Source organism: Phoca vitulina, unplaced genomic scaffold (assembly GCF_004348235.1).
Source record: "Phoca vitulina isolate PV1807 unplaced genomic scaffold, GSC_HSeal_1.0 scaffold13, whole genome shotgun sequence".
Taxonomy (NCBI): domain Eukaryota; kingdom Metazoa; phylum Chordata; class Mammalia; order Carnivora; family Phocidae; genus Phoca; species Phoca vitulina.
This window is the reverse complement of record NW_022589716.1, coordinates 44,843,832-44,867,573: the sequence shown is the minus strand read 5'-3', so window position 1 is coordinate 44,867,573 and position 23,742 is coordinate 44,843,832. Positions and strand designations below refer to the sequence as shown.

Genomic DNA, 23,742 nt, shown 5'->3' with positions numbered 1-23,742 from the left:
TGTGGGAGGTGCTAAAGCATATGGCCCAGTTTTTTCAACAAATGAATGGCAAAGCTGGAAAAGGAAGGGGGAGCTTCTAGATATAAGGAGACTCAACAGACACATGCAGCATGCGGATTGCATTAGGATCCTGATTTGAACAAATCTACCGTAGAAAGACATTTTTAAAGACCCCCTGGGAAAGCTGAACACGAAAATGGGTGTGGAACGTGTGGAGGAAAGATAAAACACGCTGGGCAAAGCCTTGACATCTGGTGCAGGTAGGTGATTCATGGCGGGACCCTGCTATGGGACCCTGAGCAGTCGCTCTCTGCTTCCAACCAGATTTCCAATTTACAACAATAGTAAGTTAAAAACAATGCACAAAATACCCAATTAACTGGCTTTCACTCCTGAATACATTCATTTTAAAAGGAAACTTTATATCACTCCCCCAAATGGAAAACTAGTATCACTTGCTGTAAGTAGAAGGTTACCATGAAAACAAGACAATGTTATTCAATTTCAGGCAGATACTGTTTCCTGCCAAAGGCGCTGGGCTTAAAATCTGCCCTGTCTTTGTTAGGAAGAAGCCCTGGGAGAGAAGTGAATGCACTCTCATTGTGGGCCCCACTGTATGGGGACACGTGCCTTACAGGTAAGATCCGTGAAACACATTTTCTTCTGCTTTTCCTCTGTCAGGGGATAGCGGTGAGGAGCCCAGGGAGGCAGGTCCCCAGGTAATCCCTGCAGCAGAGAGGGTCTCAGCTGGGGGACACTGAGATGGCGTAGCAGCTTGGGGCTTTCTGCATCACACAGTCCCAAAGCTTTAGAGCTGGGGTCAAGATGGGGTGGGACCTTGCCCAGGGTTACTTGGCAAGTCTGTGGGGGAAACCAGAAAGGATGAGACTCTGGGTTTTCTGACCTGCAGCCCTATGATCATCTAAACTTTTTCTTGTTCACAGATATTTATTGAGCACCTACTGTGTGTCAGGCACAGAGGATGGGGAGGGGGAAAGGGTGGGGATGAATGAGACAGAGTTCCACAGAGCTGACATTTGGAGGTGGGGGCAGAGGAGACAAACACTAGGCAAATGATGAGATAATTTCTGATGTTGCAGAGGGTGATAAAGAAAACAAAAGTGGGGGACGTGGAAGATGACAAGTAGGACAGGATGGTGTTGTGCCAGACAAGCTAATTGATCAGGGAGGGCCTCTCTGAGGAGGTGGCATTCCAGCTGGGGCCTGAGGGACTAGGAAGGAGGCAGAGGGGAAATCTGGGGTCAGGGGGCTCCGGAAGAAGCCAGAACATGAGTAAGGTGAACTAGCCTTCAGCAACTCCTGACACTGTTTTTAAACTTTGTATTTTGAGTTCATTTCAGACTTCAGCAAAGTTGCAGGAAGAATACAAAGAAGCCTGTGTATCCTTCACCCAGATTCTCCACATGTTAACACTGTATCCCATTTTGCTTTATCATATTGTCTTTCTCTCCACACATACACAAGTACAAGCATACACACACACACACTTAGCCACACCACACACACTTTTTTTTTCCAGAATTATTTGAGAGTAAGTTGCCCAGCTCAAGCCCCTGCTACTTCAGAGTGTCTGTCCTAAAACAAGGACATTCTCTGACATAACCACAGTACAGTGTTCAAAGTCAGGACATTAACATTGATTGAATTCTACTATCTAATCCTCAGATCTTATTCAGAGTTGCCAAATGACCTAATCATGTCCTCTCTGGAGAAACAATCCTAATTCTTAAGCCTCCTTTACAGATATCCAGAGGGAAATGCATTCTCAGGATGGCCTTCCAAGGAGAACACCCAGCCTGACCCTTTAAAGTGGACAGCACAGCAGGTGGGCGGCTGGCTCAGGGCCAGCTAGGGCCCAGTGCAAAAGGACAAATGTGCATCTTGATACATACTTGCCAAAATAGCCTGCTGTATTTTGAACCAAGTGAAAAAGTTAATAAGGCTTTAAAATTAAAAAAAAAAAGATTATATATACAGCTTCACGGTTCGCTCTCTTCAGGGTTCTGCACTTCACTGTCGACCCTCATAAACCCACCCTGCAGGGCACACTGGGCGGAAGGGCCTAGAAACCAGAGCCCCTGTAGAAATGACTGCATGGCACGGTAATGCGCATTGTAAAACAAACAACAACCTGTCTTTAGGTACAATCTTGACCTTTTATTTACTTGATTACTGAGTGGGTTTTTTTTGGTGCCCACTTAAATTCTGTGCCCGCAGTGAATGTCTCCCTCACTTTACCCAGCTCCCAGCCCCGACCGCCACACACAGACATGTCGGCTCTGCCGAGTGGACAGAGGGTGCACACACCTTGTGCTTGGCAGTCTCACGATAAACCCAAGTGGCCCTTGGACCCACTTCACAGATGAAGAAAGAGAGGTCCTATAGCACTTCGCTATATCGAAGTATCACACACTGGGGAGCTTAAACAACAGAAACTAATATATATATATATATACACACACACACACACACATATATATATATATATATATATATATATATTTTTTTTTTTTTTTTTTTTTTGCAATTCTGGAGCCTGGAAGTCTGGGATCAAGGTGTCTGCAGGGCTGGTGTCTTCCAAGGCCTCTCTCCTTGGCGTGTAAATGGGCTTTTCTCCCCAGGTCCTCATGTGGGGTATTAGTCAGGGTCCCCCAGAGGAGGAGAAGCAATAGGATGTGTGTGAACACACATACATACATAAGGAATTGGTGTATGTGATTAAGAAGGCCAACAAGTCCCAAGGTCTGCGGTTGGCAAGCTGGAGACCCAGAATGCTGATGGTGGGTTCCAGTCCAAATGCTGGGAGGCTCAAGGCCCAGGAGGAGCCAAAGTTTCAGTGTGAGTCCAGAGGCAGGCCTCAAGGGCAGCTGGGCAGGTGGAGTTCCCTCTTACTCGGCCTTTCTGTTCTACTCAGGCCTGCTGATTGGATGAGGCCCACCCATGCTGGGGAGGGCAATCTGCTTTGTTCAGACTACAGATTCGGATGTTAATCTCATCCAGAAACACCCTCACAGCTACATTCAGAATGACGGTTAACCAAATATCTGGACCCCAGTGGCCCTGTCGAGGTGACACACAAATTTATTCATCAGACATGGTCTTCCCTGTGTGTGTGTCTGTGTCCTAATCTCTTCTTATAAGGACACCAGTCATACTGGATTAGGGCCATCTTAGTGATTTCATTTTAACTTAATTCCCTTATAAAGACCCTATCTCCAGTACAGTCCCATTCTGAGTTACTGGGGTTGGAACTTACACATATGAATTCGATGCGGTATGGCCGGGGGAGGGCAGGGGCACAGCTCGCCCCATAACAGGCCCTGACTGGGGAAGGGACCCAGCTCGTAAGCTCTCGGGGCCAAGCACTTTCTTCCTCTGAGTTGCCTGGGCACCTGGGGCCCCTCAGGTTGGCATGCCCTTCCCCAGGCAGGCGGACCCATCCATCCGATGTCTGCCAAGACATGGCGGAGGTGCAGACTGTCCCTCAGTATGGATCATCTCATATGCAAAATCCAGCAATTACTGAGACAAAAGTGCTTATCCTCAAGAGTCCGGTAATTTCTCCCCCACCCTCTGGGCTACCCGAGGGATCTTGCTAAGACACAAGGCTGCCAGGAGAGGTGATGCGTAAAAGACTGCTGCCCTGGAACCTACCCACGCCTGCAGGGCCTGCTTTTAAATGCCCTCTAAATGTGCCCGACGAGGACATGTGGATGGAGGCAGGCAGCCTCGTCCCACTCAAGGGGTTCAATTCCTCTCTTGGAACTTGAGCTGGGTTCAGCTCTGGCTCCCTGATTCTTCAACCTTCACTGACCACTCCGCTGAAGACAAGCTTCTCCAGGCCCCTGACAATTTGGCCAAATGGAGCCTCTGGTGTATACCTCACCCAGGCCTCGCTCGGGTCCAGCAGAAGTGCCTGCACGAGGAGGCCATGCTCACAGGGAATACGGGGCACTTTGCACCACCCAGCACACAGCTCTTTCCTAACAGCCCTCCCATAGAGCCCAGGGACCAGCCTCTCTCACACACAGTGCAATGCTGCTGGGGGTGGGGGGAGCACAAAGGCCTTGGTGGGGTTGGAAGCCACGGGGTCCCTGGAGGCTCCTTCCTACTGCTCCTCCCCTGGCATCCCAGCATGGCTGAGGGGCAGGAGATGGCCTGAGCTACACCAGTCAGACTCTCGCCCCAGACTTTACATCCGGAGTGGAGGCCTGTGGCTGTGGGCTCTGTGGGTGCAGGTAGCCTTCGTCATAGCGGGGAGCCTGCACCCGGGGGCATGGGGCTCCTGCTCTGGGCCCAGCCCACTTCTCCAGCTTCTTCTGATCCTCTGAACTCCCCAGAGAGGCACCCAAGTTCCCTTTGGCTCGAGCTGGCCACGGGCAATTGCTGTTTCTCGCCACCAAAGACTATTGGATCCAGTGCTCATACGCCACCACTCTCACATCCTTTTCGTGCCTTTTCTGCCCTGGGCACTGACCTCCCCGTGTCAATGGAAAAGCCCTCCTCATCCCTCAAGACCCATCTCAGCTCTGCAAGAACCCTCCCGGCCTTCCTAGTTGAAATGATCATTCCCTCTCTTGAAGAATAATCACACTTTCTTCAAACTTCTTTCATTAATAAAAAGAAGACCTACAATTTATCAAGTACCAGCTGTGTCCCAGGTGGCTTCACGCCTGTCAGGCACTCTTCCTAAGCCCATTTCAGCTCAGGATGGGAGGGTGGGAATGGGGAAGTGTTTTGGATGGTCACCGTGGCAGATCTGACCTCCCAAGATGGCCCCGTAGGCTTGGTCAGATCTCGTGACTCCTGGTCAGGAGGTGGGGTGTGAGTTGCCTCCCCTTGCACGTGGGAAGGACCCCTTGATGCCCCAGGGAGTGGACTGCCACAGAAGTGAGGCCTCATGACGTCGGAGGCCTGGTCATGAAAGGTGACACACTTCCTACGTGGCTCTCTAGGAACGCTGCTAACTTTTGGAACATAGCCACCATGTTGTGAGGAAGCCCAGGCCCCATGCGGAGGCCCCGTGTGGGTGATCCGGCTGACAGCCAGCAGCAGCTGCAAGACAGGGGATGGGGTGAGTGGGTGGGTGGGGGAGGCCTCTGAGCAATGCAGCCTCTGCTCTTCCAGAAGCCCCATCTGATGGGAGTCGAACAGGCCCCGCCCAAGTTGCAGATCCGTGGGAAGATCAGACACTGCCATTGTTTGAAGTCATTACATTCTGGGGTCATTTGTTAGCCAGCCACAGCTAGTGGGGCACTTACATGGTGCCAGGAAGCTTCAAACAGCGCAGACAGGAAATGAAGCAAGGCGGCCCAGTGGAGTCCATCCCTTGGCTTGGACTGACCACATTCTGTTACCTCAGGGAGGTCACTTACCCTCTCTGGGGCTCTGTTCTGTTGTCAGAAATATGGGGAAAATAACAGCATCTCTTTCATGAGGCTGTTGGGAGGATTAATGGCGATACGCATAAACACTCACGGAGAGTAAGGAGTAATAGTAATACTTATTATCTAAGGGACCGGCCAGATTGGATTCCTAGTCAGCCTGACCGCAGAGCCTGTGAGGTCTCCCCAAGTCACAGAGCATCTGGGGTCTCACTGCCACGCTTCTCCTCAACAGACTGAACTTCCAGCCAAGAGCTGAGGTCTGGGACTCTGGTGTGTGTTGGGAGCACCCTGGTACCCCCTACCCTGTCCTGGAAGGTTTGCCTGTCCGGGTCCCTGGGCTGAGCCCTCGGAGCTGCAAGCCAACCAAATCCACTCACGGGGGCTGAGGCTTAGGGAGCGCTCTCCAAAGTGAGTTTCTTCACACTGTGGTTTTGATATACCTGGCCTTGGTTATTTCCAACAGAAGTGGTCAGCGAGACCTGCCCATCAGGAACTAAGTGGTCTAATCTAGAGTAATCCTACATTTGTAACCAGACATCCATAATATGCTCAGAGGCGAGGCTACAAGTCAGCCTGGGGGCAAGTGAACATGCACAGTTATAATTACTCTTGAAAAATCCCTCACTCCAGAGGACCTGGAACACACTGAGGGAACAGCACATGTGTGTCTCACCCTCCACTTCAGGTTGCCTGAGGCTGTGTGGGGCTATGGGTGGAGTCCCACACCATTTACAGCGCTCTCTCCTCTTCCTCTCTGTCTCTTGCTCTCCTTTCAACATTAAAAACCGCATCTGGCTTTTATTTTATTTTATTTTTTTTTTAAAGATTTTATTTATTTATTTGAGAGAGAGAATGAAACAGAGAGAGCTTGAGAGGGTCAGAGGGAGAAGCAGACTCCCTGCCGAGCAGGGAGCCCGATGTGGGACTCGATCCCGGGACTCCAGGATCATGACCTGAGCCGAAGGCAGTGGCTTAACCAACTGAGCCACCCAGGCGCCCCGCATCTGGCTTTTAATACCGAGTGCAGGCAAGCATGTAGAGACACGGGGACTCTTGCCCACTGCTGGTGAGGATGCACACTGTTACAACCACTTTGGAAAGCAATTGTACAAACCTCAGTGAGGCTTAAGGTACTCATATACCGCCCTGGTACAAACCCTACAGAAACTCCGCAAACATGAGCAAGGAGGTATGTGCAAGACCCTTTACTGCAACCCTGTCTGTAACAGCGAAAAATGGGAAGCCACCTAATTCATCAAAACAGCAGAACGGATGTTGGCACAATGGCATAGTCATACAACAGAATACCATACACCAATGAAAACGAATGAATGAGAATTATACATGGTAACATGGATGAAGCTCACCAATAAATGTTGAGTGAAAGAATCAAGTTGCACTTTGAAGAGATAGATAACTGCACACCTGTGTTCACAGCAGCATTATTCACAATTGCCAAGAGGTGGGAGCAAGCCAAGCACCTACTGACGAAGGAATGGATAAACAAAGTGTGGTCTCTACATACAATGGAACATTTTCAGCCTTAAAAATGAAAGAGAGGGGCGCCTGGGTGGCTCAGTTGGTTAAGCGACTGCCTTCGGCTCAGGTCATGATCCTGGAGTCCCGGGATCGAGTCCCACATCGGGCTCCCGGCTCGGCAGGAAGCCTGATTCTCCCTTTCCCACTTGTTCAAGAAACAGGTGCAAAGAACGTAGAGAGTAATATACCCAATCGCCTGACTTCACAAATAAACTGTTACCAATGTGGCGGGTGGCCCCTGTGGACCTCCCCCAAATGCCATCCCACGCCCGCCCGCTCCCCCAGAGTTAAACCTAAGTAGTGCGCCGCCACCTCCCCCCTTTTCCCTGCTTGTGTTCCCTCTCTCGCTGTCTCTCTCTCTGTCAAATAAATAAATAAAATCTTAAAAAAAAAAACAAAAAAAAAAACGAAAGAGATTCTGCAATCTACTACAGTGGATGAACCCTGAGGACATTGTGCTCAGTGAAATAAGCCAGCCACAAAAGGACAAACATTGGATGATCCCACTTATATGGGGTCCTTGGTCAGATTCAGAGATAGAAAGTAGAATGGGGGTTGCCAGGGGCTGGGCAGGGAGGGGAATGGGGGGCACTGGTGTTTAAGGGGGACAGAGTTCTGTGATACCCTGGAGACGGATGGTGGTGATGTTTGCACAACAGTGTGAATGTGCTTCATGCCACTGAACAGGACACTTAAAAAATGGCTAAGATGGTCGATTATAACTTATGTGTACTTTACTGCAATTGAAAGATTTTTAAAAGCAGGTTGCAGATTACATCATATATCTGAAGTTTAAAAACATGTAAAACAGCTTTTGTGTTAGCAAAGTTATAAGAATGTGCATGGGAAATAGACAGATGGAAAAGGGGGGAGGTGGCGGCGCACTACTTAGGTTTAACTCTGGGGGAGCGGGCGGGCGTGGGATGGCATTTGGGGGAGGTCCACAGGGGCCACCCGCCACATTGGTAACAGTTTATTTGTGAAGTCAGGCGATTGGGTATATTTCTCTCTACGTTTTTGCACCTGTTTCTTGAACAAGTGTACCCTGCGGTTTGCTCGGCTCTGGCGACTGGGGGGAGGGTTCCATGTCCTCCTACAGTGGCCTCTTGGCCAAAGCTGAAGAACCGCAGGGCCACCTCCCCCCCCCCCCCCCCCGGAATGCAGAAGTGCCCTACAAACATTCTTTCATTCTCTAGTTGAAATAAGCAGCTCCGCTCCTCCCCCAGCCTCAGCCTCTGGCAGAGCTCCAGGATTATTTTACATTAATTTAAGATCTCTAATGAAGAATAATTAACAGCTTCAAGGGAGCCTGGCACACCCTGTGTTTAGAAGTGGTTAATTATGCATTGTCTGCAAAACATCCTTTTCATACTCTTAAGTTTTGGGTCGCTGTTTTAAACAACGGAATATGGCATCAGGAAAAAAGCCAAGAGGTTCTGTTTGCAAAGCCTTCCTGGGCGGGGGAGGGGGGGCGGGATGGAAGGTCTGTGTGGGCCAGGACAGCCACCATTTCCTATGCCCCTACTAAGTGCTTTCCCAGAGTTGTCCCTGTCAATCCCCACAAAAGCCCTGAGAGGTGGGCTAGCAGCCCTCCCACATCGTACAGGGGCGGGCTTGGAGGGAAAGTGAGTTTCTGAGCGCTCTGCCAGGATGAGGTCTGATCATAAAGCCAAGTTCTTGTCTCCCTGATGTGTCACCGTTATTTATGGTCACTCACTGGGGATGGAGAGAGGACTGACCCAGCCCTGAGCATCTCATTTGCTGGGATGCATAGTTCGACTCCTCAGCTGGCAGCGAGTGGCCTCCGCAGCCAGATCACCTGGTAAAATCCGGATGGTCCCACTGACAGGCCATGGGACTCTGGGCAAACTACTTCTCCTTCCTGTGCCTCAGTTTCCCCTCAGCGGGAAAACGGGATAATCACGTCCCCCACTTGTTTGGGTTGCCGCAGGGTTGGGGCTTGGAATGGGACCTCACATGTACTGGGTGCTCACTGAGCTTCAGCATTATCGTCACCTACTCTGCCTTCCTTTCTAGGCTCATCCCCTTACAGGTACCCTACACTTCAGCCTCACATTTGGCCATTTCTGAACCATGCCAGGCTCGGTCCTACTTCCTTCTGTTTGTTTAAGCCATGCTCTCTGCCCTTCCCTGTCTGGAAAAATCCCACTCCTACAGCCAGCTCAGATGCCACCTCCTGCAGGAAGACTTCCTGGATTTCTCCCAGACAGCCTCCCTCATGCTGCTGGTAGTTTTGTGCCACTTCTACCTCCCATCTTTAATTTTCATGGCTTGTTAGTGGGTCTATTCCCCTTGGAGCCTGGGAGCTCCTTGAGGATTATATCCCATTTGTCTCTGGGCTGCAGTAGGGGCTTGGGAAAAGAGCCCCAACTCTGAATATGAACTTCCCACGGTGGGCGGGGGCCAAGGGGGCTGTCACCAGCTCCCCCTGGAGGCTGAGCCAGGCTGCTCACAAGGATCATGGGACTCCCAGAGGTGACACTCAGCTTGTCCCCCCCTCCCTCCCTATATTTCTCATGGGGTCCTCACTGTGTGCAGCACAAAGCCCAGCCCCAGGTCCTGGACTCCAGTCCCTGGCACCCCCTCCGAGCTCCATGGTCTTTTGCTACCACCTGAAGACATCTGCCCTTTGAAAGCTTCTGGTTTCTTTCCCCACATGCTTTTCCCTTTGCCTGGAAACCCACCTTCTTCTCAGCCCTGCCAACTTCTCTAGACTCTTCACTGCCCGCTCAGCTGTCACCTCCTCCGTGAAGCCCCCACACCCTGACCGCGACTCCTACCTTTTCCACCTGAGCCCCTGTGGAGCAGGGCTGTGCCTCAGTCATCCCTCCCGCTCCAAGGCCCTGGTGTGCTTGCATGGCCTCAAGTTGGGGAGCACTCAAGAGAGACTGTCTTAGAACAAGAGGGACCTAGGTCCAAATCTTGTGGCCTCACTTACTTGGCTGCCTGCCCTGCAGTCTCTACTGGCTCACCTGCTCAGAGTGGGGGCTTAGTGCCTCTTTAGCAGTAGGGCTGACGATGAATGAACATGGAAAGTGCCCCACCTTCCGCTGTCACTTGATAACTAACAGCCAGAATATGCCAGGTGCCCCAAGGCTCTAACAACCAGCTCCCTGGGGTGAGGGTGGAGTTTCGGCCACCTGCACAGGGTGGAGATCCCACCTGGTGGGGCCTTCCGCTCAGATGTGGCAGTGCTCATCAGATGCAGGACAGGCCTCTTTCCCTGGCACCCGCCCAAGAACAGGGACTTGCTTTCTGAGGCTGCCGGGAGACCCTCAGGGCCCGCCCCCTTCGGAGAAAGCCCCTGGAAGAGAAAAGAAAAGCTGCCATGCTTTCCCAGAGCTGCTCGCATGCTAATAGCTGTGGACTTCACAGAGTGTGAAATCAGGAAAAACTAATTCCCTCAGAATAGCTGGTATTCTAATTCCCTCCTCCCAGGTCTTTCATTACATGCCGTTGAAGGAGACCACGGGGATGGCCCACAATGCCCTTCCCGCTGGCCTAGGCCCCCGCGTTTCTCGGCCAAGGTGTGCGAGCAGACAGAACACACGTGCAGAAGACATTGTCAGGTTTGTTAACATTCGGGCTCGTGGTGTCTGCAGGGAGCAGTCCCCAAATGCCACTATAATCAGTTCCAAACACCAAAAGATGGGGAAACTGGGTCTCAGAGAGGGAAAGCAACCTGTCCAAAGTCACACAACAAGGGAAGGGACTTGAACTCCGGTCTCCTGACCTCCAGACCAGGGATCCCCCATTCAGCCTCCCCAAATAGGTCTCAAATTCCTGCTTGGGATGCAGGCAGTCACACCTGTGAATCACATGAGCCACCCAGTAGGCCGGAGGGAATGTACCGTGGAAGGGCCAGGCTGCCCTCCTGCGGGGTCACACCTGCCCAAGATCCAGTCCACTCCAGGGCTGATCCCAGCAGCAAGAAACAATGAAACACAGCATTTGGCCACTGAACACTCTGGGGCGAGCACTTCCCTGCAGAAAGCCTACCAGTTTCAGGGCTAGAGGGAGATGAGAGTACAATTAAGCCGAGTTGCAAAGTGACCCGCGGCAAACGCCCCCGCCGTTCTTGGTCAGTGGCGGGGACCCCCCTGGCCGACCTGAGGAGGCCCTGCAGTCGGCGGGCTGGGGGGTGGGGGGGACTTCACCTCACAGCCCGTTACCCTGTGGCAGAGGTCCTCCCCGGAGGGTCCACATACCTTTTATAGACTCCATGCAGCGGCTGCAGGCACAGGAACTGCCAGTAATCCAGGCAAAAGGCCTTGAACTTGAGCATTTTCACCTTTCAGTCTCCAGCCGGCCCACCGCGGTTCCTCCACCGGGACTCAGAGAGGGGTTGGGGGGAGCTGGGGGCCTGGCCACTCTGGCCCACCCTGGTCCCGCCGCAGCCCCCACTCACATGGCCCGGCCCTGCCCAGCCGGCTCCTAGAGCACACGCCTCCAATACAAAGAGCAGCGTGCACAAAAGCCTAGCAACTCGTTGGTGCTGCTCACCCGGGGCAGTCTCAGACTGCTGCTGTCTCTGGCGGCTGGTTCTTCTTGGGGTTCCCCTGGGGCTCCCCAGGGCAAACCAAGGCAGCCCTGGCTGTGCCCAGTGGCAGGGGCCCCCGGCCCGTCATCCTGGGGGGCCTAGATGCTGGGGCTCCTGATGGCGGCTCAAAGCCCCTTCTTCCAACCAGGCCCTGGACACTCGGTGGCCTCACCCGCACCTGGCCGGGTGGTTGCCCACCCGCCTGCCTGGCCCAGAGTGGCTCTGGCCCCAAAGACCCGGGCGTGAGGCCAGGAGGGGGCAAAATGACAGGCGAATGCCGACCTTGCTACCCAGATCGGTTATGTTTGGTGGAATCCCAGTCCGGCCTGGGTGAGCGAGAACTCACCACTTAGCCACATGGTGTGGGTGGGAGCAGCTTGGCTCTGAAAGGCAGGCAGAGAAAGACTGACAGGGCCGCCGGAGCCGTTGCCCGGGTGACGGGGACACATTGATAAAATCTAAAATGGAACCTCGATGACAGCTGCTCATTGGCTGCTGGGAGGGGACTCCCGCCGCCAGCCAGGGAGGGCGGGAGGGAGGAGAGCCGTGGGGCTGAGGGGCCACGGGCTGTTGGGCGGGAACGAGGGGGCCACGGGCAGAGTGGGTGGCTGTGTGGCCCCAGGCCGTCCCAGGCAACAGAGCAGAACCATGCGGCCTGGCCTCTCTCCCCATCCCTGCCGGTGGGTCCTGCTTCTGCTCTGACCGCTCTAGGGATCATTCCCTACACACCAGCCACAGGGACCTTAAAATGTCACTCTTCTCCATACCCTCATGTGGCCACATGCCACTCTCAGAAGAAAGGCCAAACTCCTGACCGACAAACTGGCTCCTGCTGGCCGTCTGACCTCTCTAGGCTCCCGACCCGCAGACACCCGCCCCCCCTTCATGTCCCCTAATCCACAACACCCTTTTCCCATGCAGTGCTCTCCGCCGGAGGAGCCCCCTCCTCTGGGGCAGCAACTCATCATCCATCAGATATCACCTCCAACACCTCCTCAGAGCCTCCTTCACCCCGCGCCCTAATTTGCTCCCCTGGACGTGCCCTCCTCCGAAACGATCCTGGTTACTTATTTACCACCGCTCTGCGCTGGCTGCAGCATGCGCATCTCCTGGGCAGGGCCCCCGCCTCTCTCTCTTTTCACCGCCCATCCCCCAGCTCGGCCCCAGCTGGGCCCACCACAGGCACCCAGTCATCATTAGTGGAAGGAACGAAGGAGCTTGGGTAGCAGAATGGAAGGGTCTTAGCACACGAAATGCCCTCCTACGAACAGCACCCCCCCCGCCCCCCACTCCAGGTCCCTGGTTGGCTCAACATCATTTATACAGTGGTGGTCCCGTGGGGTCCTTACGACCCTCCCCTGCTCGGAGATGAGGGAACTGAGGCTCAGAAAAGACTCCGTACCATGCGTGAGAGGGGACATCCAGGAGACGGCAGCCTCAGATGGGAGCTGGTGCTGAGTCAGGCTGCCAGGCTCCTGGGGGCCAGGTGCGGAACCAGGGGCCTGATCCCAGCCCCGCACTCTGACAAAGCCAAAGAACAGAGTCACCTGCGCCAGGAGGGCATTCTCTGGCATTGGCACGCATGCTGCTTCTAGAACAGTGGTCCTCAACCAGGGGCGATTTTGCCGCTCCCCGCCGCCCCGCCAGGGGCCAGGTGGCAATGTCTGGAGAAATCTGGGGTTGCCACAACTGGGGAGGGGTGTGCTACTGGCATCTAGTGGTGTGTAGATGCTGCTCAACATCCTCTGATGCACAGGATGGCCCCCACAATAAAGAACAATCCCTCCCCAGCTGTTAGTAGTGGTGAAACAGAGAAACCCCGCCCTGGAGAGTAACTCGCCTGGAAATATCCCATCGTGGACAGTTACAACTGGAAGGGCATTCGAAATGGCTCAGTCCAAGGCTCCTATTGTACAAACAGGGAGTGTGAGGCCCAGCCAGGGAAAGGGCACACCCAGCATCATTAGTCTGCGCCCAAGCTGGACCCAGAAAGCCCCGCACTGTCCGGGGCTGGGGAGACATGAGCCGCTGGAGAACCGGGCTGATAACCGCGGGGCAGATGGGGAAGGAGGGTGACAGTGGCCATCTGCCAAGGGTGAGGAGCCTGTCTGCCTGTTTGCCAAGGTAGCACAGGCCTCGTGAAGTGCCGCCCCGCCCCTCTCCCCCCACCAGGACATCAGCTTCCCTCTCACGCCTGTGGCAGAGGAAGCCGGCTGTGCCTTTGAAAGGAGGCAATTGCTGGCTGGGACCTTTGTTTCTGAATTCCCAAGCTGTGAATGGGGCCTCCAGAACCTCCGTGGGATGGACGGGCAGAATGGCACCTCTTCCACTGGGGCCTGAGGGCCAGGTTTCCCCGAGGCTCCCACAGCGCTGCCGCACAAAAAGCGCACGGAGGCCAGGTGCTGGTGGGAGAGGCTTGGTGGGGGCCCTGGGTCCTGGGCCTGGGTCGGACACCAATATTCCTCTGGTCTCTGCATCTCAGTTTTCCTCATCTGTGAAATGAGAACATTGAGCCTGGCTCTGCCTGTGCCCCAAGGCTGCCGCGAGGGTCAGCAGTCAGGATGCATGGGACTGCAACATCACAGATCCCAACTGGCACCTGCCCCTTTTCTGTTCCTCAAATGGACCAAGCACGTTCCACCTCAGGACCTTTGCACGGGCCATCCCCACTGCCTGATGCTCTTCCTCCAGTCACGTGGCTCACCTCCACTTTCCTTCTGGTGTCTGGTTAAATGGTCCCTCCTCACAGAGGCCTTCCCTGACCACCCTGTTATCACTCTCTATCCTCTTCACCCGGATTTATTTTTCTTCATAGAATTTACCACCACCTGACATGGTATTTTAAAGCCCGATTCCTTTGTTTGCTGCCTGTCCCTCCGCCTGACACAGCATCTCAGCAAAGACAGCAACACTGTTCCCCACAGTATCACAAGCACCCGACACCCATAGGTGCTCATGAAATAAGGGCTGGGTGGAGGAGGGGGAAAGGGCAGAGCTAGGGGGTCCTGCTGTCTGCTCTGACCCCTAGCTTGGTCCTCTAGGGCTATGAAGACACTGGGTCATTGGCTTCGAGGTCAAGTGTGACCAGCCTTGGGGGTGGTGGTTACCGTGGCCGTTTCCTGACCATGACCTCCTGTCTGGTCTGGTGAGAGCTGGGTCAGGGTCAAACCTGAGGGGAGCAGGGGACATGTGACAGCCCCTCCCCAACCCCCAGACACTCAGGGACAAAAGCCCCATGCACCCTCCCTTCATTCTAGAGCCTTCCCCGCCTGGCCCTGAGCAGAGTGCTGACTAGGGGCTGGCAGAGCAGATAAAGCGGCGGGGAGCCACACTGCTGGGTGGTTTTCAGAGAAACCAGTGGCTCAGCGTCTTTACAGCAGTTTCGTGACCGTCTCACCCTGGGCTCGGCCCGTTCTGTCACAGACACCCACACACCTGCCCAGCACCCCGGGCCAGCCAGGCCGGGCCGTCCGGCGGTGAGCACGTGAAAATGCAGTGTGGCCGTGGGGGTGTGGGAGCCCGTGCGCGGGCGGGTGCGAGCAAGGGGCTGACCGCATGAGGAATGGAGCGTGCGCGGGTTCTGGACGCAGCGTGTGTGATGGTGCCGGCGCAGTCCCAGGAGCTGCGGGCACGAGGAGGTGTGTCCACGCGGGCGAGGAGTGTGCTGTGGCCTTGGGGAGTGTTCACAGCACGCTCTGCTCACCGGCTGAGAATCCTGAACAAGTGACTTCTGTAAAATACTAATGTATTAGTTCTGTGCGGTGGTGAGGAGCTGGGTTACTGTGGGCTTTTGTCACATGTGCCCACTCCTGTCAGTATCACATGTGGCCGTGGCCATGGGGCGTCCCCATACAGGATTATCTGAGTGTAGGAGCCGCTGTCCACCCCCCAGGGGGGCTGCCAGCACCACGACGGCTCGAGGAAGCAGCACCCGGATGGTCACCCCTCTGCCCTCCTCAGAACCTCAGGCAGCCTTAGGCTTTCAGAGCCGGTGGCCGGGACCATCCCATCCCAGTGGAGCATCCATGGCTCTTGTCCCCAGCACAGGGGGCCCAGGCCCTGCGGTGTCTCCAGTGCTGGGGCTCAAAACCTCATGGGCCTCCTTTCAGGCTCTCCAGAGGGACTCAGCTCGGCCCGACCCTCTGCCTCACCCCTCCTGGCTCTGCACGCTGGGCCACATCCACCCTTGCGGATCGTCACCAAGTACGCCCCTTCTCGGCAGCGCCTCGCTTCCCACCCCTCACAAGGACCAGCCTATTTCTAGTCCACGAGGCCAGTCCCCTCCTCCCTGGCTCAGGCTGCTACGTCAGACATGGCTCCCCACGCCAACACCACTCCGGGACCAGCGGCCTGTGACTTGTCTTTTGCGCCCCTGGCCTGTGAGCAGACACTGACTGACTTCCGATCCACAGGACCTTCCTCAGTGTCTCGGTCTCCAACCCTCTCGTGTGAAGTTAGAGCATGTCTTTTTCTGAAGACATCTTATGGAAATGTCAAGGTGCAAAACACATGTGAAGGCAGAGGCCCTCGGACAGCCCCACTCCCCCCAACTACCATCCGAAAACCGATAGAAAGCATCAGCTTCGCCCTTGGGTCGCTGCCCTGTTGTCATGGGAACTGGTGGCCGCAGGCTGGCCCTCAGAGGGACCCCAGCCTTGGATCTCAGAGGAACCATTAGCTGAGCCCTAGTCGTCAGGGGACCATTCCTCCCTGGACTGGTTCTCAGAGGATGTGTCAGCAGTACCTCTGGTCCCTGGGGGAGGTTTAGGGCTAAACGGGGAGACTAATTTCCCGTGATGCCTCTTGGGCCCACCCTCGGTGCCGATGGGAAGAGAGGGCCCAGAGGAGAGGGAGAGACAGTACCTGTAGTGGTCAGTGGACAGGCTGCTTCCGGTCTCCAGGGAGCTCCTGAGGCGGCAAAAGTGAGACAGGGTTACCCATGACCCCCACACGACAAATGCTCCCGGGGCTCATGCCGGCTCAGGCCACACTGGGTGGACCCAGGACAGGTCCTGGGGTAGGTGAGCAGCCCTGGGAAACGTGTTTGGCCCCCACATGCAAGAAACCATGTGCTTTCTTTCTCTCTGACAGGTCAGTGAGAAGCTGCCCTGTCTCCATCCCACACGCCAGTTCGGAGAGCTCAGTTACAAAGGACCCTTGGCAACATCAAGTCCAGCTACTCCCTGCTCACTGGGGAAACCAAGGCCCAAGGTCCCACAGGGAGTCTCCCAGCCTGAGGCTCCTTGTAGCCAGAGACCCAACAGGGGCCTGGGCCTGCCACCTTGCAGCTCTGCCCACTGGCCCTCTTGCCACTGACCAACCCTGCCCATGCACGAGCTGGCCCCTGCCTCCTCACCCTCCTCTCATCCTACCCCCACCTCCAACCACCCTGCTACCTTGCTGGTCCTGCAACATGCCAATCTCATTCCTGCCCCAGGGCCTTTGCACTTGTTCCCTTTACCTAGGATGCTTGGCCCCCATCGCCACATTTGACACTCACTTTCCCCTCAGAGAGGCCTTCCTGGTGTGTCTAAAGCAGCCCTGCCCCTTATGCTCTCATCCCATCACTCTGTTTTATTTCTTTCAGAGCCCCACGTGAAAGGAGCTAAGCCATTTAGCTGTGGGCTTGTTCACTGCCTATCTTTCCAGGCAGGGTCTTGTGTGTCCTGGTCATTGTTGGCCCCACTGAGGAGACCAGTCAATCCTGCCACCTGCTATAAATGGTGGGTCAGAGGTGGTGAGTGCAGGTGAATGCAGTCAGAGGAGGGGAGGGAGCCCCACCCGAGGTCCCACAGTGGCCTGCGAGGCAGCCTCTTAGCCTCATCATGGCTGAGGATACTGAGGCTCAGAGCGGGGAAGCACCATGGGTCTAACAGCTCGAGACTGGGACTGGGCCAGGATTGGGACTCAGGTGTGTTTGGCCTGGGACCACCATGCTTATCCCTAAAGGGGCCTCCCCTTGGAGTCCTTGTAGACTACAGGCCAGGCCCATGAACTCCATGCCCGGAGTCCAGAGACCCTGCACAGAGACTTGATGCCCAGCTCTGGATCTGGGCCCAGAGCCAGCCCAACCTGGGGTCAGACCCCACTCCACCCTCACTCGCCATGGGTTTGCTACAAGTCCCTTTACCCCTCCGTGCCTCAGTTTCCACATTTGTAAAAGGGGGATAAGTAAATCGTTCATGGGGGCAAATAATGGATTTGAAACGACTATGGAGAAACACAAGCCTCTGTTCGCTGTGCATGGTAGCATGGCCAGTGTCCTCGACCTCTGGGGCCTTGGGGTATGGCCTGGCTCCCCAGCACAGCCTGTCCCTGCCCTCCTGGGGAGCGGCTATTATGACACTGGACACACCCTTGGAGGCAGTGTCCCTGGACTACACCTCTCCTCCCGTGCCACGCTGCCTGTTCTCCCGGGACGCCACCTCTCCCCACCGTGGCCACCCTGCGCACCCCTCCCCCACCCGATGCCTCAGAAGTCCAGGGCCCCTGCTTCCTGTGGGCCTGTGCTTGGCACTTGGGCTTTGCCATTCTGAGCCAACTCTGGGTGCTTGCCATGGGTCATCCAAGCTTCAGCCTCGGTTTACCTACTTGCCCTTAGTAGGCTGACCCTCCTTCCACATCCCCACACTGACCTGCAATTCTGGTCCAGTGAAAGCATTGCTGGTTTGCTGGATCCCACGTTCAGTGGGTTAGATCCCCCAGAGCAGAGCCCTGCCCCAGGCCCCTCCTCCTTCTCCAACCCCAGCTGCAGAGGCTGCAGACCGGCTCCTCTCCCCCCGGAGCCAGAGCTCACTCCAGGGCTCAGCAACTCGGCCTGTGTCAACGAGGCCTTGCCGAAGCTCAATGAGAAAAGAGGACGTAAAGGGCGGTGTCAGGATGCTCTCCAGTCACTTTTCCAGACTGTTCACTGTCCTGTGCCTGCTCAGGTGGGTGATGGCTTTTCCAGGGGGAGAGAGGGCGGGGTTGGCCAGGCAGGCCTTACCTCCCTCCCGAGGCAGGACCCCATACTGGCAGTGGCAAGGAGCTCCTGCCTTCGGGGAGTCCCTAGTCCTGACAAGGGGACCCAGCATTCAGCACCTCTCCCCCAACAACTGGCCCCTCAGATGCAGATGTGCCATGGGAGCAAATACCAATATGATGTGACAGGGACACAGCAAAGTGATGCCAAGATGCCCGGGCACAGAGCCACTTGACACAGCACAGGGATTCGGCTCCCTAGATCTAGTCCTGCTCTGACTACATTATGAGAACCTGGCAACATCCCAGCCGGCCACAGAGAGCCCACCTAGTGCTAGGGGCTGTTCCCACACACGTCCTCATCTAACCCTTGCACAACCCTCACGAGGCACAAAGCAAGTGCAGCTCAGGGGCCCTGTACGTGGGACACCATTCTGTTTCCTGCCTCTTTAGCCTGTAGCAAACTCCTATTCACCCTACAAAACCTTGCTCAAGGGTCAACTCCTCCTTGCAGCCTTCTTTGCCGACCGTGACCTCCTAAGCAGATTGCTTCCTTCCCTCCTTCCTCCTTTCCCCTCTCCCTCCTGCCCTTCCTCCCTTGTTCTCTCTCCCCCTTCCCTAATAAGAGCAAATCTATTTGGAGCAGCTCCTCTGTGCCGTTAACACTTCCCGGTATCAACTCATTTAGTCCTCGCTGGAGCCCGCGAGGGAGTTACGGTGACGCGTCACCATACTATGACACATGGCTCCAAGATGTCGAAGCGTCCACGATGTTTTCCAGCCAGATAGCACTGTCACTGAAGTACACCTATGAAGAGGGGGACTGTCTTCTGAACACGACCTGCCCCCACAGGGCTGAGGGGCCTTAACAGTCACGCAGGGCTGACCTGGCCTGCCGTGGCCCAGCCCGAATCTCTGTGGCCGCCTGGCTGAGCATACCTGCATTTGGAACCAACCACCTGAGCTCACACCACAGTTCCAACCTTGGTGGTGACAGAAACCCTAAGCCTCAGCCGCCTCCTGGAACAAGGGGTGGCAATAACATCACATGGATGATGAGAGGAGAGATGAGAAAGAAAAAGCGTTTTGTAAACCAGAAAGCGCCAGTGCATGCATATTTGAGGTACTCCTACAGCTATTATCATACATGTCAGAGTGTATATTGAGATGTCAGGCCTTAAACATTCAAACATGAGTTCTAGAGCCAAGAGGGCCAGGGTTCAAATCCTAGCTTTGCCACATACTAGCTGTGTGACCTAGGGCAAGTTAATGAACCTCTCTGTGCCTCAATTTAGTCTCCCCAACTGTAGTGTTTTGGGAAGAGGCAACTGGCTTATACATTTAAAGCACTTAGAACGGGGCACCTGGGTGGCTCAGTCGTTAAGCGGCTGCCTTCGTCTCAGGTCATGATCCCAGGGTCCTGTGATCGAGCCCCGCATCGGGCTCCCTGCTCGCCGGGAAGCCTGCTTCTCCCTCTCCCACTCCCCCTGCTTGTGTTCCCTCTCTCGCTGTGTCTCTCTCTGCCAAATAAATAAAATCTTTAAAAAAATAAAAAATAAAGCACTTAGAACAATGCCAGGCACAGAGTCAGCATTCCATAAATGCCAGCTATCACTAGTATAGATAGGATTCAAAAGAATTACTCAATATACCTTATATTATGTAACATACATGATATAGATTATATTAATATATAATACCAACAGTAAGTCAGCAAAATATCAATGTGTTACATTAACACTAATCCTGTATTAATACAAATTTGTTTTATTCACATATATAAAATCCTCATTTTATATGTGGGGAAACTTCTTCAAGCCACTAGTCTTACTGGAGGACTGGAGTTGCTTTACCTCTCCCCGCGCTGGGCACCCTGGACCAGGCTCGGACATAGGGCTCTCAGTCAGCCAGGCAGGGCTTCAACTCCTCCTCCTGTCTCCCGTTCAGGCGCAGGGGATAAGTAGCCCCTTCTGGCCACCCTGGACAAGGTGACTGCCCTGGGACAGTCCTTCCTCGGAAGCCCCTGCCCCCCCGCCCTACTGTACTGGGCTCCTGGGGAGGCCACTTCCTTTACCTTCAGAATAAACCGACTGCTCCAGTCCTCTCTAGCACAGCTCCTAAACAGCACCCAGCCGTTTATACCAAGTTCAGGAACAGGAAAACTGCTCTGTGCTGGAACAAGTCAGGAGAGAGCCCCCCTGGGGGATGGGCCATGCCTGGCAGGGCCACGAGGGGGGCTCCTGGGGGGGCTGGGTCATCGGGGTTTTGGGGCCTTGGTGCTGATCACATGAGTGTGTTGTCTGCGACAATTCCACAGGCTGTACACTGTATTTCAATAAAAATTTACATTAAAAAAACCTGTGTGGTTCAGCCCCAGCCTGGAGCAGCAGGAAAAACCCAGAGCTTGAGCCTGTTATAGCTGGAGGCCCCTTCAGGCACCCTACAGCAGTTGTGTGTCCTCAGGAAAACCCCTTCCTCTCTCTGGCCTCAGTTTCCCTCTGCTGAATGAGGAAGTGGTCAGTGTTTCTATTCCCGGCTGTACGGTGGAGACGGCGCTTTTCAGAACTCTGGTGGAGACAGCGCTTTTCAGAATTCTGATGTACTGATGCCTGGGCCTTAAGCCAGGCCAATTAAGTCATATAACCTCTGGGGGCGTGTTCCTGCACTGTGGGTGTTCTGTTTTGTTTTTTTAATTCTTTACTTGGAAATAACCATAGATTCACAGGAAGTAGTAAAATACAATGTCCTGGGAGGTCTCACGCACCCCCTTCCCCAGCCTCCTCCAGTGATAACATCTTGCACAACTACAGGGCACCATCCAGGCTGACATAGGTACCATCCACCACGGTTATTCTGACTTCACCCGTGAGACAAGCACATGTGTGTGTGCGCGTGTGTGTAAGTGTGCACGCATGCGTGTCTCCATGTAATTTTAACACACATGCAGCTTGGTGTAACTCCCACCGTGATCAACGGCACAACGGTTCCCCCACCAGGCTCTGTGCTCCCCCTGCAGCCACGCCCGCCTCTCGTCCCCAGTCCCTCCCTGCTGACAACCACCCATCCATTCCCTGTCCCTAAGTTTGCCATTTCAAGAACGCTCTACAAATGGAATCGTACAATGTGTAACTCTTTAAGACTGGCTTTTTTCACTCCGTGTAATTCCCTGGAGGTTCATTCGAGTTGCTGAGTAACTCATTACCTCCTCTGGATGGCTGCGGACGGAATGCGTACTCCACGGCCCGGACGCACCACAGTTGTCCACTCGCCCACCAACGGACATCTGGGTCGTGTCCAGTTTGGGGGCCCTAATGAACAGAACCGCTATGAACATTCTGATATGGGATTCTGTGTGAATGTTAAGTCTTCATATCTCTGGAATAAGTGCCCAAGAGTGCAACAGCCGGGTTGCACGGTGAGCGTACATTTATTTTGAAAGGGAACTGCCAAACTGTCTTCCAGGGTGGCCGGACCGTCTTAACCGTTTCCAGCAGTGATGCAGGCGTGATCTAGTTTCTCTGCATCCTGGCCAGCGTTTCGTGCTGCCACAATTTTTTATCTTAGCCATTCTCAGAGCTATGAAGTGAGATCTCACTGTGGTCTGAGTTTGCAATTCACTGATGACTAATGACGACCACTGTTTCCTGAGTTTCTCTGCCACCCGTGTATCTTCTCTGGTGAAATGTCTGTTCTCGTGCACCTTCATTTTTAAAAGCTCCCCAGATGGGTTTAATAGGCAACCAGCTAATCCCCTAGCACCATGTGAACTTGGAAAGTTTAAAAAGAACCTGGTCGCTGCTATAAGAATTCTGGGCGGCCCGTGCTTTCTGGAAGGGATACTTGGAGGGCTCCCTGGTGGGTCCAGGCTGCCACAGGTGGCTCTGAGCTACTATGTCTCAGGCCCGAGGGGACCCTGTCTCTTCCTGAGAAGGAACGGGGAGACAACAGAGAGCAGAGACAGAGGGCATGGGAGGGGACCCCTCCTGGGAGCCCCTCACTCCAGGGAGTCAGCGCAAAGCCCACGGGAGCCTCTACGAGTGGATTTGTCTGTAGAAAGCAGTGGGTGGCTAAGTCCATGTGTGGGGTGAGGGCATGACCCAGGAGGGAACCTGAGGCCAGGCAGCTCCAGCCTGTCACAGGCCCTGGAAGGGACATATTTGTGGAATTTACGTCAATCTCCAAAGGGGTGGGGGAGGCCGCACCCCTCTGTTACACTGTCCCTCCCTCCCTGTCATTAAATAAGCTGGTGGTCACTGCAGCAACCGTAGGAATAAGAGCAGAGCACAGCAAGGAAATGAAATCGCCCCCCACCCCAGCTCTCTAGGGACTAACCAGCGTAACTATTTGAGAATATTTTCTGGCCGGGCCCTTCTCTAAATGTGTGCCCATGACTGGGCATATATATGTTTTTTGGTTACATAAAAACACAGTCTGTTCTATAAAATACTCCCACCCCACCCTCTCGCTCCACACCTCTCTTGAGTGTGTTTTTAGGTCTCAAATATTCTTGCTCGTCACCCCTTGGAAAGCTGCCTGGAACCCCTGTGAGTTCCCCGCTGCCCCAGGTGGGTGCTGGGCTTGGGTCCATCTCTCCTCTCCTGGTAAACAAGGCTGCGGGACTGTCCCATCAATACGGTCTCTGTGCACAGGTTGGGATGTTCCTTTAGGACCCGTTCCTGGAATTTCTGGGTCACGGGGTGGGAATGCTTTTATGTCTCTGCGTACACATGGATGCTGACCCACGAGGCTGGACCAACACACTCCCAGCAGCGGGGACGGCGAGCGCTCAGCCATTCTCAGGGCCACAGAAGTGTGTCTGTCTGGGGCAGAGGCGAGGCCGAGGGAGGAGGCGCTGGGCGCCATTCTGCCCCATGCCCACCCCGTGCCCCGTGTAGGTGAATCAGCTGTGACCCATGCCACGGATGCTGTGTGAGCAACGGCGTGCCAGGTCTGGGCTCGCGACCGCTCTGCTGGCTGCTGGGAGAAAGCACCTCAGGGCCAGGGCCCGGGGGCTGGCATCCTTCTTCTCTGGGGGCGCGCAAGCAGAGACACAGAGAAGGGGCTTGAACCCAGGAGCGCCCTCCCCTGGGCCAGGCTGTCCTGGTGTCTCATCCCCTTAATCCCTGAGGGGTGAAGCTTTTTGCCCAGTGTCACACAGTGGTGCTCACAGACCCACTGGGGTTCCCAGTTCTGGTCTCATGAGCTAAGGGACGCTGCCTCAGCCTCTGCTTCCTCATCTATGATCTTCCTGCCTCAGGGGCCAGAGTGAGGCTC

At 54.7% G+C, this 23,742-nt stretch overlaps 1 protein-coding gene across 2 annotated transcripts in view; it reads right to left on the bottom strand.

Moving 5' to 3' along the window:
- IQSEC1 (IQ motif and Sec7 domain ArfGEF 1) overlaps window positions 1–23,742 on the bottom strand; it is a 169,590-nt gene that overhangs the window by 130,415 nt on the left and 15,433 nt on the right. The window contains exon 2 of one of the 2 annotated variants that reach the window (XM_032412014.1): window positions 16,372–16,416. The exons of the other annotated variant lie outside the window; for it this stretch is intronic. Within the exon in view, the coding sequence (XP_032267905.1) occupies window positions 16,372–16,416 (45 nt within the window). The remainder of the gene's footprint in view (window positions 1–16,371; window positions 16,417–23,742) is intronic. 2 annotated transcript variants of the gene reach the window in all.